At 45.9% G+C, this 21,067-nt stretch overlaps 2 protein-coding genes across 4 annotated transcripts in view; both read left to right on the top strand.

Moving 5' to 3' along the window:
* Positions 1-1,453: 1,453 nt before the first annotated feature.
* Positions 1,454-13,520, top strand: LOC146045279 (uncharacterized). Of its 2 annotated transcripts, none has more exons than XM_083164024.1 (4): positions 1,454-1,649; positions 6,756-6,804; positions 12,144-12,251; positions 12,498-13,520. In XM_083164024.1, the coding sequence occupies exons 1-4, from the start codon at positions 1,633-1,635 to the stop codon at positions 12,579-12,581; spliced, it is 258 nt and encodes an 85-aa protein (XP_083020150.1). In that variant the 5' UTR covers positions 1,454-1,632; the 3' UTR covers positions 12,582-13,520. The 2 variants fall into 2 exon arrangements, with proteins under 2 accessions (XP_083020150.1, XP_083020149.1); XM_083164023.1 differs by having other exon boundaries at positions 1,502-1,649; positions 6,756-7,011.
* Positions 13,521-14,810: 1,290 nt separating this feature from the next.
* Positions 14,811-21,067, top strand: part of LOC146046137 (putative palmitoyltransferase ZDHHC24) — a 30,446-nt gene continuing 24,189 nt past the window's right edge. The window contains exon 1 of one of the 2 annotated variants that reach the window (XM_083165343.1): positions 14,811-14,962. In XM_083165343.1, coding sequence (XP_083021469.1) covers positions 14,946-14,962 — 17 coding nt within the window. In that variant the 5' untranslated portion in view covers positions 14,811-14,945. The remainder of the gene's footprint in view (positions 14,963-21,067) is intronic. The other variant, XM_083165344.1, reaches the window with a different exon arrangement.

The raw sequence follows: 21,067 nt of genomic DNA, 5'->3' as shown, positions 1-21,067 counted from the left end.
TGTTAACAGTTAATTTCAAATTTGCTGTTTATCTATTGTGATCATCCCAATGGGGTACATCAATACCCTAAGGGTCTCTTGGAAACAAGGCACTGAAATAAAAGTAATGGCATTGGAGTGCCAAACATCACTCCCATTCAAAAAGGTATCACTCAAAAATATCAAATAATGTGCACAAACAAATACTGAATAATAATAATAATAATAATTAAAAAATAACCTACGGGTACATCATGGAATATAGTGGAATCTACTAGGAATATTTAAGCAATTATGGACAATATAAATTTGGCAGTATTCAACTATTTGCATGAGATTTGACCATGCCAGACTGGGCCCTCCTTAGTTCACACAGTTGTAGTAGATGTGTTCATGTGATTAAAGCTGTGTACACACAGTCGCGATAGGGGCTGAAATCGCTGGAAATATGGTCACAGGCGACCATATTGCCAGTGATGGGAGGGTGCCCCGGCGATAAATCGCCGGGTGCGTGCTCCTGTTTTCAGCCCCGTTCTAATCGCTGGTCGCAGGAGCTTGCTCCTGCGACCAGCTGATTACCTCTGCGGCACCGCCGGCAGAGGTTCCCTTTCATCAGCGACCATCTCTGGTCGCTGATGAAAAGGAGAAACTGAGCAATATATCTCCCCCGTGTGTACGGGGCTTATGTCAGAGGAGCCTTGTCAGCAACCTCTCCCCAGCATGCAAGGCCAGTCTACAGAAGTCACACTTCCGGGTATGGGTAAAAACCGGACCAGGACAAGACCCCCGGACTGCCAGACCGAACATCAAAATCTGCATTCCGGAGCTAGAAGCGTCTGGTCCGGGGGGGGGGGGGGGGGGGGTGTCCTGTCCGGGGGTGTTCTGTCATCAGGTAGAGGAGGAGGGAGAGAATAAAGCCTCCCTGTATGGTCCGGACATGTAGCAAAAACCAGACGGTCAGGAATACACGGGGAGGCTGTAATCTCCGGGACTATGTAAAAACCGGACCCGGACTAGACCCCGGCCGCCGGACAGGACATCGAAATATGCAGTCCAGAGCTTGTGGTGTCAAGTCCGGGGGATGTCCCGTCTGGGGGGTGTCTTGTCCAGGGGGGTCCCTGTGATAGCTATCACCAGGGACATGGAGAGGGGGAGAATACTGCATGTAGCAAAAACCGGAATGGTGCAGACCATGTAATCTGCCCATCCCCACGTCCCTGGTGAAAGCTATAACATGCATCCCCCCCCGAACAAGACTCCATGGTTACGGGGGTCTTGTCAGGGTCCAGTTTTTACTTAGTCCCCTTTTTCATTGATTAGGGTTAGTTCATCATTGTCACTCCCTCCTCTCAGAGGGGTGACCTAATCTTTGATCATTTACATGAAAATAATCACTTCAGGAAATGGGTTTCTACCAGATTATCTCATGAAAGGTTTAGGCAGGCTTGCCCTAATATTATACAAAAGAATGATCCAAAAGCGTTGTTAGACTCTGGCAGCTAAATTACTTCTCTGCTGACTACTCCCCCTGATGGTCACATGGGAGTGACGTCGTCATTTAGCCCACTAGTAAGGAAGTAGCACTTTCCCTGTCGGAGTCGGGCCGAGCCCGGTACTCTGCTGCCGCCGTGCCGGCCCGGAAGGGGATCCAGGATGTCTGTGGCTGGAAGGTGAGTGGCGGCGGTGCAATGTAGTGAGGGGACGTACAGTATAGGTCAGCGTAACTCTGTGTAAATATGTCGGCATGTAATTTGTATCAACGATATACTAGGCAATAAGTGTCACAAATGACATTATTTGAAGTGTTTGTTTTTAATCTGTTGTGTCTGATTATTAATAGTAACAGCATACGTGTACATGCAAAGATATAGGCTGGGATGTCAGTGTGCTGGAATTGTCCCACTATTACCGGCAGGAGAGTCTGGGCGATTTGGAAAGTGCTTCCTTCCTATGGAATTTTCAGTCCTGTAGCACAGATGTAATGGTAGCTTACTATACTATAATATATATATTGCTATATTTCTCGGGTAATATGCAGTCATCTACTGCTTGTGGCATTGATACTAAATACACTTGGCTCACGGATTATGTATATTGACTGGTGCATTAATGCATATGACATTAACTTATTGCTGTTTGCACAAAGAATTCATAATAATAATAATAATATCTGTTCGACACCCTGGATGGTTTTACATGTGCTCCTCTAGCACCATACATACATACATACATACATACATACTAGAGATGTGCAGACTCGGATTCCGGAGATCCGAGCCCCCCACGGACGTCATCATTCCGAGCAGCGCTCGGAGATTCCCACCTGACTCGGGTCCGTCCGCGTGGTCAGAACGTTATCTCCCGTCGCCGGATTTCGCGAGGCTTTAAAAGCGGCTGCTGCTCCCAGGGCCGGTGCAAGGCACCGGTGCGTCCCAGGCGAGTCGGGGTGGGGGCGCCCCGGTGCCCAGGGGGTGGGGGTGGTACCTGTATTATAAAACTGGCAGCGTCGGCGTCCCTGCAGTGCTGGAGCGGGCAGGGGTGTCCGTGCCGCGGGGGTACCTGTGGCGCTGTCACTGTGTATAAAGCTGCTGGCGGCGGCGGGGTCCCTGCAGTGAAGAGAGAATAACTAGCTCTATGCGGCAGCGCAGGAAGCGCTTCTGGGTTTGAAAACACTTGCCACACGCTGATTGGCTGAATCTCAGCCAATCAGCGTGCGGCAAGTGTTTTCAAACCCAGAAGCGCTTCCCGCGCCGCCACATAGCGCTAGTTATTCTGTATTCACTGCAGGGACCCCGCCGCCACCGACAGCAGCTTTATACACAGTGACAGCGCCACAGGTACCCCCGCGGCACGGACACCCCTGCCCGCTCCAGCACCTGCCTGCTCCAGCACTGCAGGGACCCCGCCAGTGCGCTTACCCTCCATGCTTGGGGGGTGAGGGGCGAACTGCCGCCCTCCAGGTGCCGGCGCCCTAGGCAAATGCCTAGAGCTGCCTAGTGGTGGCGCCGGCCCTGGCTGCGCCCGCCATCTTCACTCCAGTCTAGTAGTGGGTTGGGAGAGGGTGTGTTGGTGCTGCTGCTGGGGCTTAAACTTGAGCTTAAGCTTGAACGCAATATTTTTTAATCGCTGGGGCTGTCTATCAGTGCTGCTGTGTAGTCTAACTGTGTACTTGTAGTACTACTGTCTCCTCTGTGCGGTCTACCTCTGGTGTGCTGTGCTGTAATTAATTATTTTATTCACTGGGGCTGTCTCTCTCAGTGCTGCTGTGTACTCTGTTCTCCTCTCTGCTTAGGAGAACAGTCTAACTGTGTACCTGTAGTACTACTGTCTCCTCTGTGCTGGGGCCTACCTCTGGTGCTGTGCTGTGCCTGTAATATTATATATTATATATTAATGATTAATTATATTATATATGTAGTCCACTGGTGCTGCCTGCACTGAATCTGCCAATATTATTTAGTTACTCAGTCCACTGTTGCCACTGGCAGTGCTACTGCTTCCTAATGTAGATACCTAGTACATACTAGGCTGCTATATCTAATTTAATTAAAAAATAATACTTGTGCTGTGTGGGACTGTAAAAAATAATTCCATGCTGCTGGTGCACTGACGTGTGCCACTGCCAAGCAGTACCTAATATAAAATGAATTATTATATAAATTCTGCTGGTGCACTGCATAAAGCTACTGGTGGTGTGTAATATAATAACTACCTTTTGAGAACCTTCTGAGCATGCCCTGTTTTATAGTCTAGGGCAGGGGTGTTAAACTCAAATTCATCGGGGGCCGCATCAGCAGTTTGGTCACCCTCAAAGGGCCGGTTGTATCTGTAGGACTATGTGTCCACTCTTTATTATCATAAATTATTGTCATTGCATTCAATTATTACTGTTTTTTGTAATAATGTAAGTAATAACTAGCAGGGAGATTGGCTGGGGGCCTGGGACAGGGCACAGTGACATGACATCAGATCGCCCAGCAGGTGACCTGGGCCGTTGGGTTCGCAGGACTCTCGCTACAGTTCTGGACTGGTGGTGACCCTGGACACAGGCAGCCGCACTGCAGATTTGTGGGCTCAGACTGCTGTGTGCAGCTGGCCTGGCTCTCTGCCTGCCCGGCCATGGACTCTGGACTGGACAGACTGGTCTGGACAACAAGAGACAACACAACTGTGCCCACCCCACTGCCGAACTTACAGTAAATATACTGAACCAACTGATGCCACTGCTGCACAGCGCGGCACCACAGGCAGGAGGCCGCTCACCGCCGGGCCGGCGTCCAAGTCCGACGGGCAGCAGCATGCACGTCACGGTGTCACTGACACTGCTGTCAGGCGGGCGTGTGTCACACATGGCAGCGCCGTAGCTGCTGCCCGCAGGAGGAGCCGGGGAGGAGTCGGGCACGTCACACAGTGACACTAACAAGTCTGTACAAAAACAGGTGACAGTAGGTACGTGGCGCAGTGCTGCCTTGAATCACAATCCCTGAAGGTACACCTTTACTTCAAAATACAATTGTGGAAAGAGAGTGGGATATCGACACAATGGCGCAAAATAAATTTATTTTGCGCCATTGTGTCGATATCCCACTCTCTTTCCACTAACAAGTCTGTGTCCACTGTCCTGCCTCCCTCCTCCTCCCAGCGAGCGCCGCGGCGGAGGGACTGTGTCACCCGGCTTCCTCACGTTGTTAGGTATGTCTCTCAGTCTCGAGTCGTCATGTGAGTGTCACTGAATGTGATGTGACACTCACACTGGGATGGCTTCCCGCAGTAATGTAATCGGCGCCAGGCTGGGGTGGGTGGCGGCGGCGGCTGCGCGGGCCCCATGACGAGGTCTGGCGGGCTGGATTTGGCCCGCGGGCCTTGTGTTTGACACCTGTGGTCTACGGCATTAGACTATGGCCTGTATTCAATGGCCTGGGGTGGCGGGCGGCAGCGAATCCTGTGTAGGATTCGCTGCACTTTCGCCGTGAATCTCCCTGCTGGGAGATTCGCCGGCAGCCGCCCATCCGCAGTATTCAACGCGTCAGGGGCTCTCAGCCCCTGACGGCGAAAATCACCCCCTGTGACGAATAAGCTCCTGGCTCTTTCCCCTGCACCTGCTACTGCAGGGGATAGAGCGGAGTCCCGGCGGGGGAGCACACTGAAGCCGCACAGCCTGAGGACGGGTCCAGCAGCAGCAGCAGCCCCGGCGCTGACATCTGCTATCACAGCGCTGGGGCTGCCAGAGGACTGCAACTGCTGCTGGACCCGTCTCTCCTATTCTATTGTATTGACAGCTGCTGCCGGAGCACACACTCGGTGCGCGACGACCGCGGCACCGTTCCCCCTGTCACACACACACACTCGGTGCGCGACGACCGCGGCACCGCTCCCCCTGTCACCCGGCTGCTCACTGAAGTCGCCTGACATCCGTCGGCAGACGAGTAAGCAAGCCAGCAGCAGTCCCAGTACACAGCCGGGAGGGAGACTCGGTCCACTGAAGAGACAGATCTGCTGCCGGCTGGTAAGTGACAGCAGGACCTGGGAAGCTGGCTAGTAGACGCTTCAGGGGTCGGGGAGCAGAACGGGCGGCGTGTCGGGGATGGTGGACCCCCTGGCCGGTGGTGGGTGGCATGCAGCAGGGTCTGGCATGAGGTCCCTGCGTGTGACATCAGCGACGGGGTCCCTGCAGTGGATAAGAACCACTAGTTCCCACCTCCTGCCAGCCAGCGCTACTTGACATGACCCTGCGCTGCCAGACCCCGCTGCATGCCACCCACCAGCGGGCAGGTGCAGCCCTTATGTGAGATCAGCGGAGCCCCCCCTGCAAAATGAAGTGTATGTAATCAGCAGTGCCCCCCCTGCATATGTTATGTTTAAAAAAAAAAAAAAAAAAGAAATACATATATATTTGTGTGCGTTGACCAGTAAAATAAATAGCAAGACCATTTAAATAACGCAATTTAATGATTTTTTGAGTCCAAAAAAAAAAAAAACCTTTCTTTAAAAAGAACACATAACAGTTCACCTAAAAAAGATGCCGAATGCAAATAGGAGAATCATGGCGAAAATCACTGGAGAAAGCAGTTCTCCATTTGAGCATTGAATACACTCCCGGCGAATTCCACTAAAAACCCCATTGAAAATCACAGGCGAATTGTGGAGAATCATTTACGGCGAATCGGCAGACATTCGCTGTTCATTTGTGGCGAATTGCCTCCATTGAATATGGCAAATTGTTTTTTCTAACAGAAAATTCGCCGTTTAACCCAGCGAATTGCCAGATTCACTGAAAAAAACGGCGAATCTGAGGCATTGAATACTGGCCTATGAGTTGTACTTTAATAGATTTAGTGAAAGATAGACAACCAAAAGGTTCACATGTGTCATGTCACCATATTGAAGTCAAATTACTGGAAGCCTGTTCACTTGGCATGCTACCACTGCTCTCAGTACAGATTACTGTTTTTAATCGGAGTCCATATGTAAATAATTGAAAAGTCGAAATAAAATGTAATACACGTGTCAATCTTTTGAATGTCAACCTTTTGGGGCCGAATTACTGTAGATACATAAATCAAATACTGAAAATGTAGATGAATGCTATGGGTGAAGTTGAAACTGTCCTATGTAAAGTGTTTTTCAAGGTAATTGACCTGTGTGCCATTGCTCTGGCTGACAAGAATAGGTTACTATAACATACATACAGACCATTATGTGTTGTTACTATAACACAAGTTTTCAGTTCTTACCGAGGTGTCAGATTTCTTACACTGTTCATTTGTGTCTTACAGGAGTGACATCATGCAGATGAGCCGCAGGGACCCTGCACTGGTGCTGCCCGTGTGTATAACATGTATTCTTGTATCTTCTGTAACTCTGGAAATGTTTTATCTGATCCTCACAAATCCGGGGAGTGAACAGATTCCTCTTTTGCTTCTAACATCGTACCTCTTGTTTAATGTAGTGGGGAACATGTTAAAGTTTGTCCAAAGTAATGCTACTATTAAAGGTGTCTTCCTGGAGCATGGCAGCACTGGTCAAGGCTGGGTGTGAGTATAATGTGTATTTTGTTCTACCATATACAACTGTATTTTATATCTAACACAATTGTATTAGTTCAGCGGTGGCATTTATGTGTGTAGTACACCAGCGCCAAATCAGCCATTACCCTCTCGCATTATTATCGCTCTTCCTCTTGCTGCATGTACAGACATAGTAACATAGTTATTAAGGCTGAAAAAAGATGTTAGTCCATCGAGTTCAACCTATCTAACTTGTAACTACTGACTTGAATAAGTCATATCTATAGGATTCCCTTAGTGGCCAAGAATGCATCCAGTTTTGATTTAAATTCATTAACAGTAGTTGCTGCAATCACCCCCACTGGCAATGAGTTCCAGAATTTTACTGCTCTAATGGTGGAGAATTCTCTTCTTTTTTTTAATTGAGTTTTTATTTGTACAAAAAAGCAGACAAACATTTTTAAAACATACACTTACATACATAACAATTACATAAAAAAAAAGAATTTACGACATAAGCACACTACCTTTTAAGAGATATTGAGTAAGAACAAGATATAGAGAACGACAATCAGCCAATTTTCTTATTCCTGACGGGTTTAATCTATAGTATTTGTTCTGGGCTATCTTGTTAAAATCTAACTTCATGCGTATATATTTATAGCTACATGAGCTTATTTGAACACTACCACAGCTACAAGACCTATGACCCTCAATGGTATATGCATAGCAACTTACTAACCCTCACAGATTTCCCACTTGTTGATCTACCATTAGATCAGACCCGTACCTTATCTTTCATAACCGGCAAATCGATGGCCTCAAATACCTCTTACAGAGACATAGCGGAATAGAGATTAAAGCAAAGAAATATATATACGTATATATCTACATAGCGACAAATTAAACAATATCGGTTGTGACTATCTTGAACCAAGTTAGTGTGATCCCCCCCCTCCCAGCCTTCCCTCCCTTGCTAGCTTTTATATCTTAATTGATTCCAGTGTCCTAACACTTCATTGCTTTCAATCTATAAGTGAAAATCAAAAATATTAGTTTATATATTTCCCCCCCCCCCCTTTTATACTTAAGTGACTTGCACTCTATACTTTTCTTAACGTGTCATTTTAAGTGTTCCTTGTACTTTAAAGTGTTGAGATCTATGCCAAATTTCCCAAATGGCATGGAATTTAGTGCTAGAATTTCTCGAAGCATAGGTGAATTTTTCGTGCTCATAGGTGATATTTACTTGGTTAATCCATTCCTCTACTACTGGGCCATTTGTTGCCATCCATTTGCGTGCTATAACTAGCTTGGCCAGTGCTGTGAGGTTTAGCAACAGTGCTCCCACCTCTCTAGGGACATTTCCTTTGTGCCGTACCCCCAACACTAAATTTATTTCTGATAGGGCATTTCGAGATATCCCCAGGCCACAGATGACCTGGCAAATCTTTTCCCAGAAACATCGCACCTTTTCACAGGCCCACAATAAATGCCAAAACGCGGCCCCCCCTTCCCCACATTTTGGGCATCTATCTTCGCGCTATTCATTTTATTTAGCCTAACCGGGGTTATATATGTCCTGTGTAATATATTAAACTGGACTTGTGGAGTTCGTCGCCCTTCCTGGATAGGCAAGAGCTTCCTGCCAATCACTTAGATCTAAATTTGGGATATCCCCAGACCATCTCTGCCTAAGCTGATGTAGGTCTGCATCATTGACAATAGTCTGCGCGTATCCATATAGTTTGGAGATCTGCTTCTGATGGGATATTTGTTGGATAAATTTTTTAATTGGGGTTACCTCCAGCCACCCTTCCCTTCCTCCACTCTGTTGGGTCAATGCGCTCCGAACTTGTAAAAACCTAAAGAACATATCTCTGGGTAGTCCGTATTCAGCCTGCATATGCTCGTATGACTTAAAGTTTTTCTCTTGATAGAATTGACCTACTGTGCATATGCCAAAATTTAGCCATAATTTCCCGCCTTGATGTTCCCTGACTGCTTGAACTGTTGTTAAGGTTAGAAAAGAGGTCTCTGGATCCACCCCTGTGTATTTATCCTGTTTACAAACTGATCTCCATATTCTGATGGCCTGGTTAATTATGGGAGGGAACACTCTAGATGTTCTATCGGATAACAGCATCTGTAGGGGAGTTATCCTCTTGTCAACACTGTTAATCAAACTGTTCAATTCCTTAGCTGCTTCATCTGTCTTTACCCATGTTTTTATCTGTGCCATTTGGGCTGCATAGTAATAGTTTTTAAAGTTCGGTAGAGCAAGTCCCCCTTTTTCTTTTGTTCTCCAAAGAGTGGCAAGTTTGACTCTCGGTCTTTTATTACCCCATATAAAGGCAGATATTATAGTATTTAGATTTCTGAAAAATTTGTCTTTAATATATATTGGCGAATGCTGGAGTATGTATAGGATCTTGGGTAATATGACCATCTTTATTAAATTAATCCGGCCAATTAGTGTCAAAGGGAATTTTACCCAACATTTACACTTCCTCCTAACCTCCCCCAACACTGGCATAAGATTATCTCTCAGATATTCTTCTGGGTGTCTGGACATTACAATCCCCAAATATTTAAAACTATTTACTTTTTCCAGGGACGTACTTAATTGTTCATCTTCTAACCAGTCGTTACCTATTGCCAGTAGGTGGGATTTACTCCAATTGATGGTAAGCCCAGAATATTCCCCGAAGATTCTAATCTGTTCAACTATCATTTGTAAATCACTTTCGGGCCTGGCCATGCCAATCAGGAGGTCATCTGCATATAAGGAGATCAAATCGAAGCTCCTATCCAATCCCGCCCCCTGGCAATTCAGCCTAGATCTTAATAGGCGTGCCAACGGTTCTATGGCTATTGCGAAAATGTAAGGTGAGAGAGGACACCCTTGACGGGTCCCTCTATTTAATAAGAAAGGGTCAGATGTAAACCCATTTATGGATATACGTGCACTTGGGTTTCTATACAATAACCTTAGCCATTTAACAAAAGATGGACCAAATCCGAATCCCTCGAGAGTGCCCCAGAGATAACTCCATTCTACGGAGTCAAATGCTTTGTTGGCATCAAATGAGGCCAACGCGGCATCTAACCCCACTTTGTTAGCATATTGTATATACGAAAATGCCCTCCTTAGATTTATCATACATCCATTACACAGGCCAGGGAAAAAATCTGGTGATGTCACCGGGCGATTACCATGGGAACTCTCAGCGCTTTCATGGGAACACCACTGCCCCAGGCCCTGCCCGCTATCTTGGGTGCGTTCACCCAGTGAACAGTCTGTTCGCAGTGGCTGCAAGCACCCAGTGTATGTACATGCGCAGAATACGCATGTGCATATGCCCACCATCGGACCCCTTGCGAATTAGGGAGTCTGAATGAACGGACCAGAATAAAGGCCTGTGTATAAATAGGGCAATGACACTTTCATCAGGCATACATACAAAGTGCACTACATATGGCTGCAAATATGCTTGTTTTTGCCTGCTACTCTTTCTACATGTGTCAACGATACATATGTGATCACCAATGAAGGAGTCCTTTATGTAAAACTATGTAAACTCTTTGGAGCTGTTCAGTTGCCTGTAAGTTTTGGAACACCCTGACATGTGAGTTAGTGAATGACTGTCAGTGGTGTATTTGCTTAAAATTCCCAGATAATGATGGCAAGTTTTGCAAGATTGCAATGACTATCAGGCATTTACCTGCCCGATAGGCAGATAATATACGCAGCCTAGAGAGCAGGTCTGAATCAGGCCCATAGTCTATACTTAACAGACTTGATTTGTTTTTATAGGGTTAGCTAAACCAAGTTTGTTCAGAGAATTATTGATCATTATTATTATTATTGATCATCCCCAAAAAATGAGGAGCCCCTGAGGTGAGGTATATACTACAAACCTCCTTCAGACTCCTTCCATCTGTGTGTTCAGTATCCCAATAAGGGGGGGGTTCCATCTCATCCCAGTTTCTTCTACAGCCCATCAACCAATCCGGGGGCCACCAGGGCACAGCCATCTTCAAGCAGCCATCTGTTCAGCTTGTCTCCTCAGGCACTTCACAATGCTCTGTAATGGCTTCTCCAATCTCTCCTTTTACATAGCCATCCTTGACAGAGCCGAATTTCCCATTAGGCACGTGAGGCACGTGCCTAGGGGCGGCACATGTTTGGGGGCGGCACTTAAATGCCTGTGATAGTACTGTCAGCCCAAAATGTACCAATAACTGCAAAATATCCATTGTACTGTACTATATTCCAACTTAAATAGAGTGTAAATGGATAGGACATGCAGATACTGCCCCTATAAACTGTCCTACTTAGTAAACATTATTGTTGTGCCTAGGGGCGCACTCATCCCTAAATCCGCCCCTGATCCTTGAGGCCCCTCAATTCCCGGCAGCAATATGGGTGCCCATCACTATTGATAAACAAACCCAGACAGCTGCAGCCATGACACTTCTTGCAGCTGTGTTAATATGGAGCAATAAGGCAGCACTCTCTCTACGGTTGTGTATTGAAGTATCTCCAGTATTTATAGTGTTGAGCTAGCAACCGTATCCCCTCTCTTCTATAAATCTCTGACACTGGTGGGAGGGGATCACTTTTTATGAGCATTCAACATTTTTAGCCTGGATTACATCTGTGATGACCTATCATCTAAAACAAAGTTCCAGCGAACATGTAAAGGTTTGGTTTGCCTATTATATATCATCTTAACCAAACCAAAAAAACATCAAAATAGCCATAAATTACTGTGAAAATAAAATAAATTTCTCTGCCTCTAGCAAGCTTCACAAATACTAGATCAAAGATACTGTACATACTGTAGCATTTGTTTAGATCGATTAGAAAGTAAGCATGGATCACGCCAAGTACACACCCTATAGCAATGCGCGGTCCCGCACATCGCCATCGCCCGCTCAGATAGACAGATTGCCATAGAGCACGCTTAGATCGCCTATAATCATAGGCAAAACATTGATTGCTGAGCGCTCTGTGCTTAAACATCTCACTGGGCTCCTGTCACCCCATGTGTATGGGGCTTAAGATAAGTTCTCTCTCTTCCTTTCAAGCAAATGTAATAAGTAGTAATATTAAATCTAATCTTAATATTTCTGTTATTTATTTATTTCAAGGTCGTTAATGGGATTAATTATGAAATTACTATGATTATGGAGCCAACTGGGTGTCTAAAAGAAGAAGATTTGAAGACCTGTACAACTCCCAGCTTTGATGACATGAAGGTACTAATGTTCAATATGCTCAATAGAAATAGAATAATAATTTTGCTTTACTTTCAATATCAGAATCCTATATTCTGTGATGTGCATATTAAAAGAGTTTATTACACTTTTATACTGGGGTGCAGTATACAGATTTTCTCGATTAAGCTATATATGAGAAATGATTTAGCAAAAAAAAATAAAAAAAGATGCATCCTTTCACTGAATTTTACTTTCTTTAACTTTATTCTTTATCTTCCTCCATAGGTGGAGAAATGTCACTTTTATGTAGAGGAGAATCTTCCAGAATTCAAACCATTAATCATCGGCAAAACATGTGAAGAAATGTAACCTACAGTACTATCCATTCCTCTAAGTTGTCGATATGAAATGAAATTTGCTCTGTTCCCTAAAATGTGATACTGGTGCTATTGGCCAGCATAATTTATTATTACAAACTCTTAATGGCAGATGCTGATTTTTTTTAATGTTTTCTAGCCACGTGTTAATCTTTCATGATTTAATCAATAATAACTACTTTACTAGAATTAAGATTTTTAATGAATAAAAGAGTCTCTTAAAAATGGCTGTATATGTTTTAAAGCTGCTAAATGAGGTACATACCTGGCAATTAAATTCATGGTATTAGATATTTCTATGTCTCATCATATGTACAATGCGTATTGTTTATAATCTAAAATCAACACACACACACACACACAAACAAACAAACACAGTCACCTTATGTGTAGGTCAGTGTTTTGGTCTAATCCAAAACCTTGAAGATGTTCCCTCTGAAAAGAAACACCAACATACCTGTTAGTGCAGCACATGTAGTCCAAACTGTCAGATATGTAGGACACCACTGGAAGTGATGTCACCACATCTGAAAGTGCTGTTAGTAAATTTAAATAAACAGATTAAATCTGTGGCCAGATGGCTGAAATCACTGCAAAAATAACTTGCAGTCGTAAAGATCCAGGACCAATACATTCAATTAAAGTATCCACAGAGATGCATTTTAGTAATATATATTGCAGCGGGTGCACCACCACAAGCCGCAGCCGTTTCCCACCACAAGGCTGTGTTATGGCCCTGGTTGAGATGGCAGCATTGGTTCCTTTGTACTACAGGAAGGTGTGACCAGGTCACAGTGACCTCCAACATGTTGTGTTACTGCACATGTGCAAACTGTTTGATACCACTGCTGTTAACTCGTGCATTACCACAGTTTCTGCATTAACCCAGTACCTGTTGTTTACTAATAAATCTATGATTTTGGCTAAGGACTGACTGTGTGGCCTAACAGTTATTTTGTTAACAGTTAATTTCAAATTTGCTGTTTATCTATTGTGATCATCCCAATGGGGTACATCAATACCCTAAGGGTCTCTTGGAAACAAGGCACTGAAATAAAAGTAATGGCATTGGAGTGCCAAACATCACTCCCATTCAAAGGTATCACTCAAAAATATCAAATAATGTGCACAAACAAATACTGAATAATAATAATAATAATTAAAAAATAACCTACGGGTACATCATGGAATATAGTGGAATCTACTAGGAATTTTTAAGCAATTATGGACAATATAAATTTGGCAGTATTCAACTATATGCATGAGATTTGACCATGCCAGACTGGGCCCTCCCTTAGTTCACAAAGTTGTAGTAGATGTGTTCATGTGATTAAAGCTGTGTACACACAGTCGCGATAGGGGCTGAAATCGCTGGAAATATGGTCGCAGGCGACCATATTGCCAGTGATGGGAGGGTGCCCCGGCGATAAATCGCTGGGTGTGCGCTCCTGTTTTCAGCCCCGTTCTAATCGCTGGTCGCAGGAGCTTGCTCCTGCGACCAGCTGATTACCTCTGCGGCACCGCCGGCAGAGGTTCCCTTTCATCAGCGACCATCTCTGGTCGCTGATGTAAAGGAGAAACTCAGCAATATATTGGCTGAGCAATATATCTCCCCCGTGTGTACGGGGCTTATGTCAGAGGAGCCTTGTCAGCAACCTCTCCCCAGCATGCAAGGCCAGTCTACAGAAGTCGCACTTCCGGGTATGGGTAAAAACCAGACCAGGACAAGACCCCCGGACTGCCAGACCGAACATCAAAATCTGCATTCCGGAGCTTGTCGTGTCAAGTCCGGGGATGTCCCGTCTGGGGGGTGTCTTGTCCAGGGGGGTCCCTGTGATAGCTATCACCAGGGACATGGGGAGGGGGAGATTACGGCATGTAGCAAAAACCGGAATGGTGCAGACCATGTAATCTGCCCATCCCCACGTCCCTGGTTAAAGCTATAACATGCATGGTTACGGGGGTCTTGTCAGGGTCCAGTTTTTACTTAGTCCCCTTTTTCATTGAGTAGGGTTAGTTCATCATTGTCACTCCCTCCTCTCAGAGGGGTGACCTAATCTTTGATCATTTACATGAAAATAATCACTTCAGGAAATGGGTTTCTACCAGATTATCTCATGAAAGGTTTTGGCAGGCTTGCCCTAATATTATACAAAAGAATGATCCAAAAGCGTTGTTAGACTCTGGCAGCTAAAATACTTCTCTGCTGTGCTGACTACTCCCCCTGATGGTCACATGGGAGTGACGTCGTCAGGTGTCATTTAGCCCACTAGTAAGGAAGTAGCACTTTCCCTGTCGGAGTCGGGCCGAGCCCGGTACTCTGCTGCCGCCGTGCCGGCCCGGAAGGGGATCCAGGATGTCTGTGGCTGGAAGGTGAGTGGCGGCGGTGCAATGTAGTGAGGGGACGTACAGTATAGGTCAGCGTTACTCTGTGTAAATATGTCGGCATGTAATTTGTATCAACGATATACTAGGCAATAAGTGTCACAAATTACAGTATTTGAAGTGTTTGTTTTTAATCTGTTGTGTCTGATTATTAATAGTAACAGCATACGTGTACATGCAAAGATATAGGCTGGGATGTCAGTGTGCTGGAATTGTCCCACTATTACCGGCAGGAGAGTCTGGGCGATTTGGAAAGTGCTTCCTTCCTATGGAATTTTCAGTCCTGTAGCACAGATGTAATGATAGCTTACTATACTATAATATATATTGCTATATTTCTCGGGTAATATGCAGTCATCTACTGCTTGTGGCATTGATACTAAATACACTTGGCTCACGGATTACGTATATTGACTGGTGCACTAATGCATATGACATTAACTTATTGCTGTTTGCACAAAGAATTCATAATAATAATAATAATATCTGTTCGACACCCTGGATGGTTTTACATGTACTCCTCTAGCACCATACATACATTCATACATACATTCATACATACATACATACATACATACATACATACATACTAGAGATGTGCAGACTCGGATTCCGGAGATCCGAGCCCCCCACGGACGTCATCATTCCGAACAGCGCTCGGAGATTCCCACCTGACTCGGGTCCGCCCGCGTGGTCAGAACGTCATCTCCCGTCGCCGGATTTCGCTAGGCTTTAAAAGCGGCTGCTGCTCCCAGGGCTGGTGCAAGGCACCGGAGCGCCCCAGGCGAGTCGGAGTGGGGGCGCCCCGGTGCCCAGGGGGTGGGGGTGGTACCTGTATTATAAAACTGGCAGCGTCGGCATCCCTGCAGTGCTGGAGCAGGCAGGGGTGTCCGTGCCGCGGGGGTACCTGCGGCGCTGTCACTGTGTATAAAGCTGCTGGCGGCGGCGGGGTCCCTGCAGTGAATACAGAATAACTAGCACTATGTGGCGGTGCAGGAAGCGCTTCTGGGTTTGAAAACACTTGCCGCACGCTGATTGGCTGAATCTCAGCCAATCAGCGTGCGGCAAGTGTTTTCAAACCCAGAAGCACTTCCCGCGACGCCACATAGCGCTAGTTATTCTCTATTCACTGCAGGGACCCCGCCGCTGCCAACAGCAGCTTTATACACAGTGACAGCGCCACAGGTACCCCTGCGGCACGGACACCCCTGCCCGCTCCAGCACCTGCCTGCTCCAGCACTGCAGGGACGCCGCCAGTGCGCTAACCCTCCATGCTTGGGGGTGAGGGGCGAACTGCCGCCCTCCAGGTGCCGGCGCCCTAAGCAAATGCCTAGAGCTGCCTAGTGGTGGCGCCGGCCCTGGCTGCGCCCGCCATCTTCACTCCAGTCTAGTAGTGGGTTGGGAGAGGGTGTATTGGTGCTGCTGCTGGGGCTTAAACTTGAGCTTAAACGCAATATTTTTTAATCGCTGGGGCTGTCTATCAGTCCTGCTGAGTAGTCTAACTGTGTACTTGTAGTACTACTGTCTCCTCTGTGCGGTCTACCTCTGGTGTGCTGTGCTGTAATTAATTATTTTATTCACTGGGGCTGTCTCTCTCAGTGCTGCTGTGTACTCTGTTCTCCTCTCTGCTTAGGAGAACAGTCTAACTGTGTACCTGTAGTACTACTGTCTCCTCTGTGCTGGGGCCTACCTCTGGTGCTGTGCCTGTAATATTATATATTAATGATTAATTAATTATATTATATATGTAGTCCACTGGTGCTGCCTGCACTGAATCTGCCAGTATTATTTAGTTACTCAGTCCACTGTTGCCACTGGCAGTGCTACTGCCTACCTAGTGTACCTACCTAGTACATACTAGGCTGCTATATCTAATTTAATAAAAAAATAATACTTGTGCTGTGTGGGACTGTAAAAAATAATTCCATGCTGCTGGTGCACTGACGTGTGCCACTGCCAAGCAGTACCTAATATAAAATTAATTATTATATAAATTCTGCTGGTGCACTGCATAAAGCTACTGGTGGTGTGTAATATAATAACTACCTTTTGTGGTGACCACTGGCAGTGCTACTGCCTGCCTGCCTACCTAGTAGTTTATTTTCTCTACCTACTAGGCTGCTATATTATTAATAATTAATTGAATTATATATAGTCCACTGCAGGGGCGTAGCTAAGGGTTCATGGGCCCTGGTGCAAAAGGTCAGCTTGGGGCCCCCCTACATACAACAAAATTAAAATCTCGGTCTGTTTATATTTTATATAGTGCTGTTGTGGAACTACACGTCCCAGCATGCCCTGCCACAGATTTTAGATAATGGATTTCTAAAACTGTGACAGGGCATGCTGGGACGTGTAGTTCCACTGTAACAGTGGAACTACACATCCCAGCAGTTTTAGCAATTTTCCCCATAATCTCAAAAGCCTGACAGACAGGACTCACTGTAGTCCGATACAGGGCGCCGGGCGGTCCTGCTCCTGAGTCCTGGCAGCCTACACGTGCAAGCCAAGTCATTTCCAGGTGGCCCAAATTACACCCAGTTCTCCCACATTATTATTACACCCCAGGTGATAAGGACGATCTATGAATGGGGTACGGTACACATCTTCTTGCAGCAGCTGGGGCTCACACAGTGCCATAACCTAACCACAAGCAGCAGGGTGTCTCAAACCTCTATAACGCTGCCTCACCTCATCGGACTCATCAGACAGGGTCTTCAGCAAGATGGGGAGGTTGGAGCCCGCGTGCGTCGCGCTGACGTCACGCGGCAAGGGGTCCCCTTCCTATTGGCTGCCTGCGGCTGGGGATGGGACACGGTGGCCGTATCTGAGCTGTGATTGGCTGCAGCGGAGCCGCTGCAGCCAATCACAGCTCAGATACGGCCACCGTGTCCCGTCCCCAGCCGCAGGCAGCCAATAGGAAGGGGACCCCTTGCCGCGTGACGTCAGCGCGACGCACGCGGGCCCGCAAAGCAGCACTGGGAACGGGTGCGTGCGTCCTGTTCGCTTCCCTCTTCCAGGACAGTGGCGGGGGTTGGGCCCCCCTGGCTCAGGGGCCCGGTCGCATCTGCGACCGCTGCGACCCCTGTAGCTACGCCACTGGTCCACTGGTGCTGCCTGCACTGAATACTGTGAATAGAGGTTGCCAGTATTATTTACTCAGTCCACTGTTGCCACTGGCAGTGTTACTGCCTAAGTGTACCTACCTAGTAGTACAACTACATACTAGGCTGATATATATAATTTAATTAAAAAATAATACTTGTGCTGCGTGGGACTGTAAAAAATAATTCCATGCTGCTGGTGCACTGACGTGTGCCACTGCCAAGCAGTACCTAATAATAAAATTATTTATAAATTCTGCTGGTGCACAATACTAGTATTGCTGACGTATCTACCTGTCTTGTGCCTAGTACTGTCTTATCTACCTGTCTACCTGTCTGGTGCCTAGTACTGCCGTATCTACCTGTCTCGTGCCTAGTACTGCCGTATCTACCTGCCTCGTGCCTAGTACTGCCGTATCTACCGCTGCAGTGCCACTCTTACATGAGCCACGTGTTTGTGCCGCACACTTGTGTGGCTTAGCATAGTTATCCAGCTACCTTGGTGCAACCTTTTGCCCTAAAAACAATATTGTGAGGTGTTCAGTGTTCAGAATAGACTGGAAATTAGTGGAAATGAATGTTATTGAGGTTGATATAGAGTAGGAGCAAAATAAAAACAAAATTCTGCGATTTTAGCAGTTTTTATGCTTTTTTAACAAAAAAATCAGAACCCAAAAAATCCAAACACAAAATACTTAGGAGGTGTTTTGTCAAAACCCATTAGAACCCAAAACCTCAAGGTAATCAGAGCCCAAAACCCGAAAAGTGGCCGGTGCACATCCCTTATACATACATACATACATACATACATACATACATACATACATACATACATACATACATACATACATCCTAATGGCATTTGCTGCAAACACCCAGTATTAATACAGCAGGTTGCTCTTTGACTATTAGTGGACTAAGTGAAAACCGGACCAGACTATCAACATCTGTATTCCAGAGCTTGAAATGTCCTGGTCGGGGAGTATCCAGTCCGGGCGAGTGCATGTACCGGTAATAGCTTTCACATGGGGAAGGGTCAGATTATAGTCTCCCTGTATAGTCCAGACCGTTCTAGTTATTATGACATTCCCGGACCAGGCAGGGAGGCTTTATTCTCCCCCTTTTTCTCTCCCTGGTGACAGGTGTCACAGCAGCCCCACCTGATGGGACAACCCCCGGTTATGCACCCCCGGGACCCGACACTCCAAGCTCCAGACTTGACTATTAGTAAAAGCTCTTGCAGTGACGGGTTTTCTGGTAATCGTATGTAATATGTTAATCTGGGTACACATTAGCCAGTGTGTACTCAGCTTGATCGTGGGCAACAGGATCCAGTGGGGGAATGGCACTAGCAAGTACATACACATGGCGGCCATGTTCTTTCCAGTAGGAGAGCACGTAGTGACACAGCAGGTACACACTAGAGATGATGTGCCCCATATGGTGGTCAGATCGGATGACATACCGTCTAGCACAGCGATTTTTGACCACTGTGCCGTGGCAAACCTAGTGTACCATGAGCATTTCTCTAGTGTGACGCCGGAGATGCCCACACCATTGTACAGTCACCACCATCAGTTCAACTATTAATTTGGGCAGCACTCTGCAAAAGTCCAGTTGCTCTCTTTTGGCCAGGCTCTCAGGGTCTGTGTGGCACAGGTTTTTATGTCAATCTTTTCCTCATTCAGAAGCCTGATGGCTTATTCCATCCATCATCAATTTAAAGTTGTTGAATACCTACAGATACCCAGGTTCTGAAGAAAACCTTACATTCCATAGTGTTAGCTCTGAAATTGGGGGGCTTTATGACTTTCCTTGAAGTTTGTGTATTGAAAGGACCATTTCCAGTTTTTTGCATTGCTTTTTGGTCTGTCTCCCCTTGGGTATTTACCAAGATCATGGTAGTTACGGCACCACAGCTTCGCCAGCAGGGGATACGCATTTGGAATGGTAGAGAGTGGTGGACCATGTGTTGATGGGTTTATGTATATAAGTGTGCATCAATACTCATAATAACAAAACATGCAAGTTGGGCACATTAAAAAACAAACATATATATGATTAAAAACAAATGCAGTGTATGAGATGTCTAAACGTGTATACCACGGACATCCTGTGTGGAGACAAAATTATTATACATATGTAGAGATCTTCCTAAGGGTTAAACCTCTAGAAACTAGAATGCTGTCCTGCTTTATCTGTATGAAATTTATTTTATATATGCACCTAAAAAAAACATAAAAATACATGAAAAGATATACAAAGAGATATATGTCTAGGCTGGAAAGACTACAGGAAACACTGGAAGTCTAATGTTTCATTTAATCCCCGAGGGGAGATGGTATTCAAAGCAAATATCCATCTGCTTTCCTTGTGCAGTAGGATCTTAGCTCTGTTACCACCTCGGGCTGTTGGTGGAACATGGTCGATAATAATTGCCCTAATACTAGGAATACCATGCTTTTTCAAGGCAGTGCCTGGCGACGGGTTGATCGCTATGTCCAGCACCGAGCACTTGCTTGATAGCACTACCGTGCTGTGCCATGCGCTCCTGAAAAGTTCTCTGGGTTTTGCCCACATAAGATAGCCCACATGGGCATGTGAGTATATATATGACATACTATGTAGTACAAGTAACAGCTGATTTGATGTTTAATATTTTTTCCCGGGGTGAGGGTATTGCACGTCTTGCACCCCAAACAACGATAACAACCTGTTTTTTGTTGTGGGAAATGTGTGTGCTGCTTTTTTAATAACTATGTTACATCCAATTTGACTACTTTGTCACGTATGTTACTACCCCTGGTGTAGCTGGGCCAGTGTCTGAGGGAGGGTAAATCATTGTCTGTATTAATGATAGGCCACCAACGTTTAGCCTGCCAAATAACTGTATCTGTGTTGGTGGTAAATTTATTTACCCACGGTATGGTGGTCCCCATATTTTTCTTTGGGCGAGCTATCATGGTATGCTGTCTGGGAGTGGCTAATA

Source organism: Crinia signifera, chromosome 11 (assembly GCF_055691185.1).
Source record: "Crinia signifera chromosome 11, ASM5569118v1, whole genome shotgun sequence".
Taxonomy (NCBI): Eukaryota; Metazoa; Chordata; class Amphibia; order Anura; family Myobatrachidae; genus Crinia; species Crinia signifera.
The sequence above is the reverse complement of the archived record's forward strand: the minus strand, read 5'-3'. Positions and strand labels throughout refer to the sequence as shown.